Genomic DNA, 15,992 nt, shown 5'->3' with positions numbered 1-15,992 from the left:
TTGAGCTAAGGAGCTGTGACTATGAACTATGGAAAAAGGCTTTGGAGCACGCTACGAAGGACGAAACACTTTGGTACAAGACAAAGGGAGACGCAGACAATATATACACAGGGTAATGGTGAACAGGTGGAAACAATCAGGGCGGGGAAGACAATCAGACCGGTGACACATGAGGAAGGGCAAGTGACCTGAAACGAGAGGAGAGTTAACTTTCAAAATAAAACAGGAAATGACAAGACATAACAAAAACCCAGCTTGACCTCACCGCGGTGTGACAATATCATACACACTGGACCTTTAAACCAACTCTTTATCGCCAAGTGTGTCCCAGTTAGTGATGGGAATTTGGCTCAGCTCACCAAGAAGAGTGAACTTATACCTTACACCTTATATAATTCAGACAAATTTAGCACTTTTTAGCACTGTTTTGACTTGTGATTTGTATTTGAACGCATATATCACTTGAATTTCAATTATTTGCTCTCGCCAATTGCATTTACAGTTGTAAAATCCCTTGTAACTGAAACCACCCAATGAATGCACTAACTTGCTTGAAGAACCACTCTGCTACACAAAGCAGATAGAAACGCCTATAAAAACCTAAGCCTTGACATTATATATATATATATATATATATATATATATAAATATAAATAAACACACACACATAATATAAACAACAACAAAATATAAATTAAATAACAACACTCAAGTAAATGTGCTTTGTTAATGCCCACCACTGACATCTGGACAAATAAAACCAAAATGTTTTTGGTATAGTGTAAAAAATAATATATCTTTGCACCACACTCCTCTCTCATCTTCACTCCTGTCTTTCCTTCAGCGTGTCTCCCTCCTCTTGTCTCCTGTCATGGTCTCAGTGGTGCTACCCCCACCCGTCCCTGCTTGGTGGTATGCTCCTTGTCAATCCTCACATGATTGGTTGCACAGCATGCATGTGACACCCGTAGTCAATACCCACAGGTACTTTTCCTAAAGAGAAAAGTAAAAAAAAAAAAAAAAAAAAAAAAAAAAAGAACGGTTCGCTCCTATCATTCACTTAAAAGAGCCGGCTCTTTGAACCGGCTCGTTCGCGACCGACACATCACTAGTCCCAGTGATAGAACTTTCATCCTTTCTACTTACTGTCATTTAGATGCACTCACACTGGCTGGGGTTTCAGTGTGTTTCGAAAGTATTGATCATGTGACTCAAGCAAAAAAAAAAAAAGGTCAAACAAGTTATTTAAGAGGAGAAGTGAAAGTTTATTTAAATAAATATTTAATATTTAATTATAACATTTTGACTGATGAAGTGTGTGGTGTCCATGGCAGAAACATTAAACTGGATGTTACAAGAAAAATAAGTTGTGCTACTTCTTTTCCTGTTTTCCTGTTACAGATCTGTGGGAAACATTTTAATATTGATTCAAAGCCAGGCAGATCAGAACACTTCTGGATCTAACTAACACAAAACTAATAGTATGGAAGTTCAAAAACGACACTATTGAGTGAGAAAAGAATGTGAGCGGCATCAGTCAGGATTTAAGACCAGGAGATAACAAAGCTTTGAGAAAGAGTGAAGACGGGGTGAATGTAACAGCTGGAGGAGTTAGATTAAAGTAAACGACAGTGCTTCCTTTGCTCACAATCCATACACTTCCTATAGCGCTTGGTTGAGGTTGGGAAATATGATATTGATCACATCATGTAGGATGGATGATATTGTACAGATTAGACAGATGTTTACAACACGTGACTGTTCAACTTTTTGGGGCAAACACGTATGATTGCAGAGTTGGTAAGAATAAAAAAATAAATAACCATATCTGTAAAATTTGGGTTTAAATACCCTGAACATGGACTTTGGCTGGTGTGAGGCCTTTTCAGGCATTTCTGTTTTATTGAACTCTGAGACAGATCTGATAGAGCTTTCAGAAAAATTCAAGATACACAACAGGGATTACAACAAAAACTGCTAACAGGTAATTATGGTAACATTAATGTGGAAATATTTACAGTACCATGAGGTAATAAAAAGATTTGTATAATGATAGATATTTTTCTGAGGAGGTTATTCAACATCTCTGGTTTTATTAGGCCACAGTGGGCAATGTTGCAAAATTAGTAGTGCAGCTTGATAGGCAATTTGACATTTATAGGATTTCTTTAAGAATACTCAGGGCTGGAATGTAACTCCGTACATTTACTCAAAAAATGTACTTCAGTAGAAAGTCGAGGTACTTTACTTGACTATTTTAATTTTATGCTACTTCATACTTCTACGAAATGTTTTGAGGCAAACATATTTTTTACTCCACTACGTTTATTTAAAATCTTTAGTTCTAGTTACTTTTTGTGCTCTACTTGCAGATACATTACTGTAGAAATTTGAACTGAACATGCACTTTTGTCAATAATAAAGTTCTATAGCTATAGTCAGGAGCCAGGACTGTAGTTTATAACTTAACAATATATATGACGTTTCTGATATCATTTGCATTCAAAGGTTTTAAGTAAAATCTAGAAGTTCACACACAACTGTAAAATGATATTAAATTAAGTTCTTAAATTAAATTAAAAACATGAAAACATACTGTATGTTGGTTTAGACCAATATACACTATACAACATACAACATACACTGAAGATTTTGACTTTTGTGATTTTTGGCCCTGTTAATCTTCTGTAGCAGTAATACAGTTTGATTTTAGATTGTTACTAGAGACATTCATCAACACTTCAAACAGAACAGGACGTTACATACAGTAAGTCCATCCATTTAATACATGGACTCATCAACAGTACAGAAGCTTTCTTTCATTTGTTTATGATAATCAGATTAATTTTGCATTCCTTTGTTTTTTCGTGGTTTGAATTTCCTGAGTTGAATATTGCTTGTGTGTGAATCAAGCTGCAGTAAGAAATAAGTCACCAAAACATCTTAATCTAGTACTACTTTTAACATTTTTTTCCAAATAGGCTTTTTAAATACTCATATTCATATATTCATACGTTTAGGTTATTTAATGCTCTTAGCATCAGGCGCATCTTAGCAACAATTGGGGAAATCTGAAAACCATAAAAACATATATAAACCAATAAAAAGTTGAAAGAGTATCTACTACTATGAAGTACAGTATAGTTTAGTATAAGCCTTGTCGTTTTAACAAAGATAAAATTATTATTTTGTTGCCATTCAACTACAGCTCACATTAGTAATAACCATACTCTAAGTAAGTGTGCTCTCAAAGCACTATGGGAGCTGTTATACTATAATGCTACCAAAAGAATTAAAAGCTAACAGCATACAATAAATGTTTGCAGAGGCTAAACTAAAAGGTCTTGTCTAAATATTTTTCTTCATCCATGCCGTCCATCTAAAAATGTTAATCTGCATTAGCAGTACTAAGAAATGTCTTGGCCAAGTTTGATGGGGAATTAAAGACTGACTGTGGCTAGAATGTAGATATGCACATAAAGCAGGGATTGGGATGCTATACATTTTTCATCTGAGTTTACCATCGTTTAAACAGAGATATCCACCTCTTTAGTCTCTGTGTGTGCATCAGACTAATGTGGCCAGTGTTGCAAACATAAGTGCAGCACTGCTCCATGACAAAAGGGGAGTTTTGCATCCATGTGACAAAGTTTCTTGACTCGTCGTGTAATTAACTGGATTAGCCAAAACCAGACATTCATAAACAGTTTCTCAATGTATTCTCTATATTTACTACAGTGCATTGTGTATCTTGTATTGCGATAAAAAATGACATATACCATGATGAAGGCTTTAATCTAGAAATATGAGAAGTAATTCTGTTTTGTAATTATCATATATGGTTATAATTTTAAACCCTGTACCTTTTCTTTGAGCATCATGTACAACTAAACCACTTTTTGGCTTGAGAGCCTTTGAAAGGAAGAAAAGTCTATGTATTCAACGTTTAGTTGAATAGTCTGTAAAAAAATAAACACAATTATGTATATGATTTCTGCTCTCCTCTTCTGTTTATTATCTTGTGAGTCCTAAGATTTGTCCTGCGATCCCTTGTGGGCACAGAGTGTTTACAGTCAATCTAGAACCTCAATTTAAGAGCTTATTAGTTGGTCAATAAATTATTAAAACATGGTACTGTCAAATTATATGTGGTATTTATCTTTAAAATGGAAAAATACTACTTTGTCTACTATATGTAGTCAAGTTTAAATAGGGATTATATAACACAACCATATCGATACAGTGTAATAGACAGTTTGTAAAATGTATTTAACTCTTTTTATAGATAGCATATCTGAGTGCTTTAAATACAAAGCTGCTTCAGTCACTATTTACATTCAGATATATATCATAAATATGTTTCTTTACCTGTTGGGTTTTACATATTCAAACATATTAACATGTTAATATATATTCAAAACTCACATACATCCATATATACAGATAGTAAATATCATATTTACATACAGTAGGTCACATTATTCTGAATGTGCCAGTGCTGATGGTCTGTTTGAAATTAGCAACTTGACTGAAAAACCATTTCAGACTCCAGTCAAGTTTTGGAACACGTTGAGATTCCCAAAGGCAGAAGAAGTATTGCTTTGTGTTTTATTGACATTTTCTGAGTGAGCTGGGTCAAACAAAGTCTCGGCTGCAGCCTCTTCTTCACGAAAACCAGACATTGACTTGACAGTGTCGCCCGAGGTGTTTTCTCCTCCATATTGCTTTCAATATTGCTGCTGTGTCTCGTGTGCAGGGAGAAAACCGAGGGAACAGCGCTGCAGTAATTGAGAGGCGCTGACAGAGTTTAATAAGGGTGAGGGATTAAACAGGAGGTCGAGGCTGTTACCGAGGCTGGTCTCGGCACATTGGCGGGGTCAGAAAAGATCCTGAGGGCCCAGGTGGATGATGATAGGTGTGGCTATGGTCTGCGGCTGGTAATAGGCACTGTCGATGTACAGGCCACCTAAAGACAGGAGACATGAGCAACCGGGGTTAACAGGAACAGAAATAGTCATTATCACATAATATAGATCCTCTGTTTCCTTCAGAAGTGATAAACATAGATTGATGTGGGAAATCCTTTAACTATATGGTCACTGAAAACTGATTTGAAAGTTGAAAATTTAAAGCATATTACAAACTCTCGTGTAGCTGTTACTGGAACTGTTTTCAGGAGGCTTAAAAATCCTCGTAGCAACGCCAACTATAAATGTTTAGCTTGTCACATTTATTGACTCCTATAGGCTATCAAGGGCTACAGAGTTGGTTCTCTCAACAAAAGCCTCTAGCACAACTGAATTCTGGGTGTTCAGATTATACAGTTATTATTATACATTTGGCAGTTTAGGAAAATCATAATTCACTGTAATATTTGTATATTTTCTAGATGCAATGGATCTACAGTACTGTTGAGGATATTGTGCTCAAAGACAGCAACTAAAACTTGCATATTGCAGGCAAGAAGTTATCCTCACCAGATGATGATCTTTGGCTTTGGAGTTAATGCTTAGTTACTCCTACACTTCTCCACACATTAGATCAGATAAACACAGTTTTTAATAAATGTCTTACTCTTTTTGGTTTTGGAAAAGTTGCAAAACACTTGACAAACCTGCTGTACCTTGTTATGGTTGCTCAAGTCTGATTGGACAATTGCTGTGCAAGAGAAGTTTTTGGATATTATTTTATTATTTTATTTTATTTACTCAAAGTTTAGTAAAAAATTGCTGAGATCTGTCCACACTGAAAAGTCAGGCAGCCATACTTTATTTTGAGACCAAACTGAAGGTGAGAGCACCTAAAATGTCTGTCTGTATCTCAGACTCTCCGATTACGATCTATAGCTGCTGTTAGCTAATGTTAGCTCAGTTTGTTAGCCTGGCTGCCTGGACTGTAACTTCAGAACACCAGGGAAGTGTTCCTGTTTATACCACAGGCGTTTTGGACCACCGGGAAGAGGAGGCGTTCAGGCCCAGGTTGTGGCTGAATATAGATGGGGAGTAGAGTTGGTGTCGTACCAGAATAAAGGCTGGACACATGGGCAATGTAACTGGGCTGAGCAGCCTCTAAGAACATAACAAATGGTGAAGACACCAGAGAGGTGAAAGGTTGACAGAGGAAGCTAAGGAGGAGAAAGAGAGACTGAGCAAGAAGCCGCTGAATAAAAAAGTCAATCTGGGACTTTAAGTCTACCTAGCTGGGCTTCTTGTTGTTAGACTAGTAGGTAATATTAGCTGGCTGCTATGTCTTGTGTTGTTGCACTTGCTTGATGTTTGGCTGTTAGCAGTTGTCAAGTTGCCAAATTATATAATCATAACAAATACACATGTACAGCTGTCCATATATATATGACAGTAGTATTGCACTCTGAAACTGGGGGTACTAAATAACAAAAATACCAGTTTCTACAAAATGTTGCTTTAACCTGGTGAGTACACTGTCATTATTATCATTTACTAGATAGAAAACATGGGCAAAGCTTTGAAAATTAGAATCAAGGAATGATACATTTAAATTATCCTTTAGGAGCTCCTCAGCGGACACAATAGAAGAAGAACTCAGCTGCTCACAAAAATATCCCTTTATTTAAACAGAGTATAACCTACAAACAGGTCAAAATAAAATCTTTCTCTGAAAAAAAAGTATTTTAACTCAACACAAAATAGCTCAACATCTCAAATACTCAACAAGTGTAAACAACTGTAAACCTTGGACATTCAATATCCGAATAGCGTTCACATCCATGAAAGATTCTTAAAGGAATAATTAACCTTTCAAACAAAAAAGCTCTCTGACCAATAACATTTTGTCTACATTTTGTCTACTTAAAAATAGTTATAGTTTATTAGTTACCTTCATTGTATATTTAGTAGTCTGTGCATGTTATTTTAAGTTATCTTTAATGAAAATATATTTCTTCTTTGCATGCAGTGGTCTGCTACTGTATAGTGGATGTTGAGTTAGTTCCAATACAGAGGATGTTTAGTTCCCTACATTGTATATGTTGTTGTATGGTAGGTGTTTTTTTTAGTTGGTTACTGTTTACAGTAGTTTACTGGAGTGTACGTTAAGTTTAATACTGTCAATATTTGTATGGTTAGTAATTTCTTTAGTTCTTCTACAGAAGACATTTAGTCCCCTAGTTTACTACACTGTATATTTAGAAGTCTGTGTATGACAGGTGTTTCTTTAATTCGTAACAAAGTAAGTTTCACTCCTTATATAGGATATTTGGTTTGTTGTTTGTGTTTTTTAACTCCTTACAGTGGATATTTATTTAGTTTCCTACATTGCCGATATGTTGTAGTTGGTGTTTCTTTAGTTCCTTATAGTTAATGTTTAGTTGGCCACTATAGGGAACTAAAAAAACAAACCAACAAAAAAAATGGTGACCATGGTGACTAATTTTACAGTGACAGTTCATCATGGTGGATCTTTAGTTTGGGAAATTTAACATTGTTTTGGGAACTAAAAAACAGCCACTACATGAGAAGTGTATTTTTAAACAGACAATGTTTGAGTCCTTAGTTTAGGTTGCTACATTGGGTATTTAGCATTTGGTGTCTTAAGTGGCCTACAGGGGATATTTATTTATGTCTATTGTTTAGTTCATTTTTTTCCAGCTCCCTTGAGCTTAATTATTTTTAGGTGCAAACAATGTCAAACAATGGTTGTGCTTCCTATGGTAGGCAATTAATTTGTTCCCTTTGGTAAATTTTTATTTAGTATCCTACATACAGTTTTTCATTATATATAGTAGTAGTATATAATAGTTTGATGATCAAAGAGCTTATTTGTTGATATCTAAGACATATAGTAATGAAAGTGACACACAAAGTTCTATTTAATCTAGTTTCTAGTGCAGCACAGAGGGCACATGCTGTACAACAATGATACTGACAGACAAGAGTCAGAATCTAACTTATAACTTGACTTCCTGTGAGGTGAGGTGAGGTGAGGTGAGGTGAGGTGAGGTGAGGTGAGGTGAGGGTTCTAATAAGGGTAGTGGTGGGTGACGGGGTATGTTGTGGGGACTCTGATGACTGGGACAACTACTGAGGGCATTCTGGAGGGGAAACCTGAGAAAAAGCAAAGAAAAAGAAAGAACTCAAATGTTGGGATGTAGTGATGAACAAATCAAATGGATGTATTATTGATTACATAGAATGTAAGATTACCGTATGGAGCGAGGGCGCCTGCAGGGCTGTAACCATAAGGAGCACCAAAACCTGTGGGAAACAAGAAAAAGCAATATAGTGTAATTACTATACAAAACACATAAACTGTATTAATGTATCCAGTTGAATTAGATGATCCATCATCTACAACTTTTGTAATGTGAGGTCCTCATTACCTCACCAAGAAATTCAGTCTGAGCGTTATTGTGATTGTCTATCACCATGAGCAGGTTAATGCATGTCCAGATGGAAATGAAGGATTTTAAAAAATATTTTTTAGCAGTAAAATAACATATTTAGAAGATCATACAGCTTTAGGGAAACTGCTTTTTGGATACGATTCATAATGGATTTTTAAGAAAAAATAAAAATAGATTTACTTGTTTTTTCAGCTTTCAGTTAACATTTGTTTTATAATTATCATAATAACTGTCTTTGTATGGCAAGTTTACAGAGGAAGCTGACGGTCTAAACTGAAACTGACATTTTTGCTTCCTAAGTGTCTTGGTAGGCTAAATTCTACTCTTAATTAGAGCATTATAATTCAAATATATTTTGAAAAACAAAAGCTTTGTAGATAGCTGGCTGCCGTTTTACATTTACTGGACAGACATAAAAAACATCTCAATCCTCTCAGCAATTTATTTCTTTGCCTTTTCCTCAACTTCACCATTAAACTGTAACCAAAACAAAACTTAACTAATAACCATATATTTCCTCTTTTTAGAGAGGAAGCTTCAGCTTGAACAGGTAGAGCCTGATTATTTTTCAGATCAATACATCCACTACATTTTGGATCACTGACACCATAATTAAAACATGAACCTGAAATCAAAACCAATGTACTGCATATTAAGCGTTTGTTGTTTCAGTTTTTATACGTTTAATAATTTGTTTAAAAAGAAAACTATAATCAAACTTTTATGGAATAATCCAAGATCAAGACAGTTGGTTCACTCCCTCAGTCTTTTTCTTATAAATCAAGTAAAAGGCATTAGCTTGCCATGCAGCTGGACTAACCTGGGGGGATGTACCCATGTGTGGGTGGGGTGCTAATGTATGGAGCTCTGGGGATGACGGGAACTCGTGGAGGTCTAGCAGCGAGAGCCGGGAGGGTCAGCACCGAGGCTACAGGTCGCTTTGGCTACACAAACACACACACACACACACAAAGCACACATTAACACTGTAACATGATACTGTATCATTTAATGCTGACTACAGCAGTATTTCATTTACTCACAGGAGGGTTGGGCCGTTTCTTCTTGTTGGCCGTAGATTTGGAGCCAGAAAACAGGCTGTTCAGCGCGGCTAGCGCTGCACTGGCTTTAGCTACTTTCTTGTTGGGACCCGTCCCCCGAAAAACTTGCTTGTCCACCTCCACCTGTCACAACAACATAACGCGCAGAGAGGAGGATGTCTTTTGATAAAGCTGGTATAAAAGTCTGTTCATTTTACAAACCATTTCATAGATGAAAAGGTTTGTAAAATGAGAACTAAACTACAATTAGTTAATTGACAAGAAATGAAAGGAACTATTGTGATAATCTGTTAACTTTCACTCTGTTTCCAGTTTCTTGAATATGAGCATTTGCTGCTTTTCTTTATCTAATCCAATAGTAATCGAGTATCTTTGGGTTTTTCCAATATTAATTAATATTATTAGATTATAATATTCTCTCATCTAATACCTCTGCGACTTCACATGACCGCCTCTCATATTAGTCATGAACCACTTTGTTTTTTTAGCATCAAACTTCACGTTTAACTATTTTACAGTACAGCTTTGCTCTGCTGACACCTGCTGTATATAATATTAATTCTTTCAGGTCATCTAATAAAATGACTGATTCTGATAAATTTGTCTGCTGATTTCTGTCAGAAGACCTGAGAGCAGAGCGGACAGCCTTGTCATGAACAAGCTGAAATGAACGATTTACAACTAGTTTGTACAGCTATGAGAGTTTAGTGAAACAGACCTGGAATATTATTACAAACAAAAAAAAAAACAAAAAAAAAACACGAAAATATGAAAATATTCATGCCATGTTAATTTGATTCTTTGCTGATAAAGTTTTGCTTTTTTCTTTATTTGTTCTACCATAGTGTGTATCACTTCAAAGTTCTTATTTATCTCTTCTTCTAAAAAAAACTAGACACACGTCATTTATTTTCTAAACTGTGTGTGTTCACATTCATTATCCTTTATGTAAAAGAGAAATAATCCCAAAAGGAAACAAGATCCTTGTGCTTAATAATGTCAAGACATTTAGACTAGGAACCAAAAACATTACATTTGAGCCCAAACAAAAAAAATGTGATTCAGATTGATTTCGTAGGATAAAATTGGTTTCATGTTCAGCTGTCTTTCTGGCATTTCTAAGATGTGTGAAGATGTTTTGATATTCAGGAAGCACAGAGGTGCCGAACATCAAACACGTTCCCTCTCTCATCAATTCCTAATGAGACCTCTCTGAAAGGAAGACAGGAAATCTATGAAATGGAGTAGTGTGTGTGTGTGTGTGTGTGTGTGTGTGAGCGTTTCCGTACCTCTATGATGAAACGTTTGTCGTAGCTGCTGCCGCTCTCTGATATCAGCTCGTATTTGAGGCCACGGCGTTTCTCATTTAATTCCATCACTGGATTTTTACCTCCTGCTGTCAGGATCGGACCTGGAGCTCTGGACTACAGGGAGAGAGAGAGAGAGAGAGAGACAGAGAGAGAGAGAGAGAGAGAAGTCTAACATTTTTTTCATATTCCTAAATATAGTAGTGCTCAGGTTTCCCCAGAGAAAGACAAGATTTCCTGTCAGCCCTGTCATTTCATATATGACACAAAAGATTTGTGTTGAGAAAAACACACAAAGAATAACCTTGAAGCAGTCTATTAACTTATTCATTGACTGATCCTTGCATCACAATCATTCGATCATTTTACGTCAATAACAAATATATGAGAAATGCTCCAAAATATAGAATAAAATGCATCACTGCATCTTCAACTTGAGCTACATTTTTGAGAAAGATACATATAACTGAGAGTTTACAAAAGTCTGATCAAGATCAGCCAATATTTATTTGTTTTAACATAACAAAACAACTTTTTAAGAAAGAATCCCTAAATTTCATTATAAAGAATTATTACTTGTCAGTGGACAAACAAAATGTTTTTTTTTTGTTGATGTTTTTGAAACAGGTGTTCTTTTCAGAAACTCTTTTATTTACTTCTTTTTTGTTGTTGTAATGTTTTCTGCCTGCTGTAATTGCAGCTTTTTCTTTGTAACCATGTTTTAAAAACATCAGTGTATATGAAATGGCTCATTCTCATCACTACAGTTTTAGCTTTATCACACTGGTTTGTTTTTGAACCAATTTTCATGACCTATAAGTCAGTGGTACTCGAGCTGAAGTTTTGAGATGAATCTAAAGAGTCCCCACATAACTGGAAAGGGAGTCAAAAATAGAAAACACATTTCTGGTGCTCACAGTTATGTTCCTAATGTTTTTAATATTCTTTCTTTTCAGCTGCTCAAAAGTTTGACCTCCTTTAGGCCTCTATAGAGGATTCAAACTAAATCATCTAAAAAGGGAAAACCACCCTTTGACTCAACTATGTGAGAACAGGCACAATGACCTCAAATGAACTAAAATCTAAAGAGGACAAAGCTTTTTCAATGTGGTCCCTATAAACTCTGAAACAGTCATTACAGTAGTCTGATTTATATAGTCTGAGTACTAGTAGTCCCTTTTTGTCGTAGTTATTATTAACCCTATTACTCCTGTATTTAATCATATTTTTAGTTATATATTTCATTTATAAAATAGTAGATAATTATGTAGAATAATGCTAAGTTAATGAACCTCGCTGAAGTGTCCTTGTGATAAGTGAGGAATCTCCCATAGATCACAGGTTGGTGACATTGATATTTCACAAAAGGCCACTGTCCGTCTGTGCACCAGTCTAGTCCTCATGTGTACGTGTTAATAATCCCAGTGTTTTGGTGTGTGTGTGTGTGTGTGTGTGTGTGTGTGTGTGCTGCCCACCTCCTGTGTGTCTGTGGAGGAGGTGATGGAGGTGGAGCTGGAGCTAGTGGACATCCTGTCGTTCTTGCCTTCGCCATCTGATTTCTCGTCAGCGCTCAGGGAGTCTACATCGCCGTCGCTGCAGAGCACGAAGCCCAGAGCCTGCAGCGCCTGAGGAAAAAAAACACACACACAGTGTTCAGAATAACATTTCAGTAAATATTATCAGTCTGGTTTCCTACTACATTCAAGTTCACCATCCTCTAATTAGAAAAGTAGCTGGTAAACTTTCTCTTACGCCCTGACAATCCCTGAACTCACCACAGCTGGGAAATGAGTCACACTTCCATCATCTGTGACTGAGTTGTCCTTGTGCAAGGCACTGAACTACCTAGCAGTGCTGCAGTGAGGCTGCAAAGTGGCCATCAACAACAACAACAACAACAACAACAACAACACAAAGACTGGCTGTACTGACTGCAGCTCTGATGTGTGAACGTGTAACTCAATGAATAGATGTGAGCAACAAAGAAAAAGCGTGAGTGTAAACTTTGTCACAAAAAGAACATGTTCTCTTTTTGGTCCAACGGTTTCTTTGTCTAAGCTAATGTTCACATTTTTAATCATCTGACACCTCCTTCAAGTACATAATGAAATAACTCTAATAGTCCGAGAAGGAAATGACGGCTAAAGGCTGTTTTTAACCCTCTTGACCCTCGGCTGGTTTCTACTCCCTTCAGGCTTTCAGCAGGCATGTAATATGCTGCATATTCACTGTAGGTTAAGCTACTCAGAAATAATGTCCTGTTTTTTAGTAAAACAATGACACATGTTGTCAGTCTACGTGTCTGCTGGTTCATATTACCGTATGAATGAATATAAAGTAGCGTGCGTCTTTGTGCTGTCAAAAATAAAGTCATTTTCATGGAATTTGTGACTATTTTTTGTTCTTATTTCCGTTGTTATGAGAGTTATGGCACTAACCATCATGTTTTGGGTAATAAAAATGTGAAGTATAATGTTGCCATGGAGTCAGTAGCTACCTGAGTCCCACACTAACTGTACAGTATACAGCATGTACTACTTACTCAGTGTAGTATACTGATTTACAACAGTTTTAGTAAATCAGAACCAAAGTGGCTCAGAACGAGCCTCGCAACAGCTGGCATTCACACTCCAAGGTTGTCTTGGAGCACAATTTTTGTTGAGTTAGGTCTGAGAGTTGTTTTTAACCATTTTTTGTGTGCGGATTCCAAAACTGATCTCAGTTTTTCTCTATCACGTCAAGTTTTTGAACTATAGGATCCCCGTTTTCTTAAAAAATATGAAAAATACTGTAATTAACAGATATGTGCTTGTTTTCACATATCAAAAGTAACAGTCTGTGCAATGATCTACCATGGAGATACCAAATGCCAACTTTTCACGTGTTCCTTTGGTCCACATCCATAAACTCTCGACACACTGCTTGCACACTTTGTGAGGGGCCCATGGCTTGTCTAGATCACAGAGTTATACTTTAAAATATGCAAAATATGTTTGACAAATGCACTGATGTTTGCCCTCTGACTTGGAATGGTGAAACTACCATAAATATAGCAAAAGGAGTCGGGGTTCTTTAGGCATTTATGACGAGAAGTAGTCTTATACAGCTAATCAGTGGAATTTTGCTACGATAAGCTGTGGAGAAAAAACGTGACGTGCTGGAATCAGCACACCAATTTTAGTTTTAATCAGCATAAAAATCTAACTCAACAGAATTTTTTTCCAAATTGTTCCCCAGTGTTATTGACAAACTGAGAATGAAACTGAACCATCTTCCTCCAGCACTGAATCCTTTTTAAAAATATTTAAATTTTTGTAATTGCTATAACTTTAAAGAGTAAGTTGCACTGGTTTTAATATTTATATTATTATTAATGATGTTTGTTTTTTGCTCCTATCCAGAGGTCAATAAACTACTTGTTGTTGTTGATGCATTGTTTGATGAATACCTTGAGGGCTACTTGAAGCTTGGCGGTTCTCTTAGAGTTCCCGGTGGCCTGATAGGTGGTTCCCTGGATCTCCACAGACATGGTGAAGACCGGTGCATGCACTGGGCCTGACTGGGACAGTAGACGATACTGAAGGCCCGGGTGGATCTGATTTAGACGCATCAGAGCATTCATGGGGTGGTTTGGATCCGTCATCCTCCAGTCCAGTACTAGAGGTGGAGAGATATGTTAGCTGGGTGTTTTAAATGTGTTTCAGACCTGCCTAAGTCACATTTTTGGCTGTATTTGGATGGACATTCCATAGCTCTGATAACTAAAGCCACACAATAATCTCTACTCTGAAAGCCTGAAACAACAGAGACCGCTACAGAAACACTTCCACTCACTGTAAAAAATAACTTAGATCTATGAACTGTACGCATCTTGTTATGAGCAGCATATTTAAATAAGTATGAGAACTGCTGTGTGTCTGTGGTTGTGTACACGTATTATGAACCCACCAACATAAGTGCATCTCATTGGGCCCTCTAAATAGCTGGGAAATATTATGCCATTGGCTTTAGACCAGGTTTTATTTGTCAGTGGTGCAATCCCTTTCTGCATTCTGCATTTTAAAAACAACACACCCACAAGCGCACAGATGTGTGCAAATACATTAGCTATTTACACAACATGAGCTCTGGGCAACAGTGTCGGCTGGAAACTAGGGTGTAGGATAGGGCTCTTCATCTCAGTTACAAGTGAGGAATAAAAATAAAATGAATAAACTGCCACAAAAAATAACAATATAACAGTACTCAGTCTACATTTTAACTGAACATGAAGGTAAATACATTCAGCAAAACCAAAAACCTGACAAATTATTCCAGTATAAAAGTGATTTAAACCATCTTCTTTTAAGATTGTAGGCAAAATAAAAAGGCACTGGGTGTATAGTATGGTCCTTTGAATTTTGTTATGATGATGCAAAAACACTCATCTCAACATATTAAAACGTGTGCGGACTAATTTAATTTCAGTGTGAAAAAATACTGACACTTAAAACCTAAAGAAACAGGCTGATCTCTTGAGCACGGACTCCATCTTTGGTCAGTCTCCATCAATAAGTAGAGTAATAAGTATTAAAACAGAGCGCTCACTTCCCTCATGAATACAGAACCAGCCGTTTCATTGACCGAGCTGTCTTCACTGTTAATAACCAACTGATGAGACTGAGATGACTGACACTGCCCCTGGTCTTACACTCCTGACACACTCAGTCAGGGACACTTTACACCTCCACACTGACAAGAGACGAGCGGAGCACTGTGCTTCTCCAGAGTGCCTGAGCAGTAAAATCTCACATATGAATTGAAAATGATACAGTGACACTTGGTGACATCTATTATAACAAAACTGCACACTGCTCCATAATAAATGCTTTTTCCCATTCTCGCTTTAAGTCCAACTTTGTCAATTGTACTTTCCAGATACAAAAGATTAGGTGACAACAAGAAACACTGAATTAAAATGAAACCTGACCATGACCTTTAATATTACTGTATTATACAAAATACCACTTAGAGGCTGTAAATTCATAATCGTGATTTCTGCTTTCAAGTTAGAGGAATCAGAAAAAAGCTTCTGCTGTTGTTTCTGTGAAGGTTGAATGCACCTATTGTCACTCACTTTCAAGTAGCTGCCTCTGTGAATGTAATGTAAGTAATACAGCAGTACAGTAATCTAGCTGTTTTTTTGAGACTTTTACAAATGAAAATCACTAAATACTCGGCAGAAGAATGGTCTCCTTTGATTAA

General features: G+C 36.5%; 1 protein-coding gene across 2 annotated transcripts in view; it reads right to left on the bottom strand.

Annotated features, from left to right (window-relative positions):
• Positions 1-1,249: 1,249 nt before the first annotated feature.
• Positions 1,250-15,992, bottom strand: part of LOC104934847 (spermatid perinuclear RNA-binding protein) — a 74,876-nt gene continuing 60,133 nt past the window's right edge. Inside the window, exons 12-18 of one of the 2 annotated variants that reach the window (XM_019272326.2) lie at positions 14,197-14,405; positions 12,224-12,373; positions 10,731-10,865; positions 9,424-9,564; positions 9,201-9,324; positions 8,181-8,231; positions 1,250-4,966 (exon numbers count right to left, since the gene is read on the bottom strand). In XM_019272326.2, the coding sequence (XP_019127871.1) occupies positions 4,878-4,966; positions 8,181-8,231; positions 9,201-9,324; positions 9,424-9,564; positions 10,731-10,865; positions 12,224-12,373; positions 14,197-14,405 (899 nt within the window). In that variant the 3' untranslated portion in view covers positions 1,250-4,877. Of the gene's footprint in view, positions 4,967-6,565; positions 8,082-8,180; positions 8,232-9,200; positions 9,325-9,423; positions 9,565-10,730; positions 10,866-12,223; positions 12,374-14,196; positions 14,406-15,992 lie in introns of those variants that run through there. The other variant, XM_019272327.2, reaches the window with a different exon arrangement.

The sequence above is a fragment of the Larimichthys crocea genome, chromosome III (genome assembly GCF_000972845.2).
Source record: "Larimichthys crocea isolate SSNF chromosome III, L_crocea_2.0, whole genome shotgun sequence".
In the NCBI taxonomy this organism is placed as follows: Eukaryota; Metazoa; Chordata; class Actinopteri; family Sciaenidae; genus Larimichthys; species Larimichthys crocea.
This window is presented reverse-complemented; position numbering and strand designations above follow the sequence as displayed.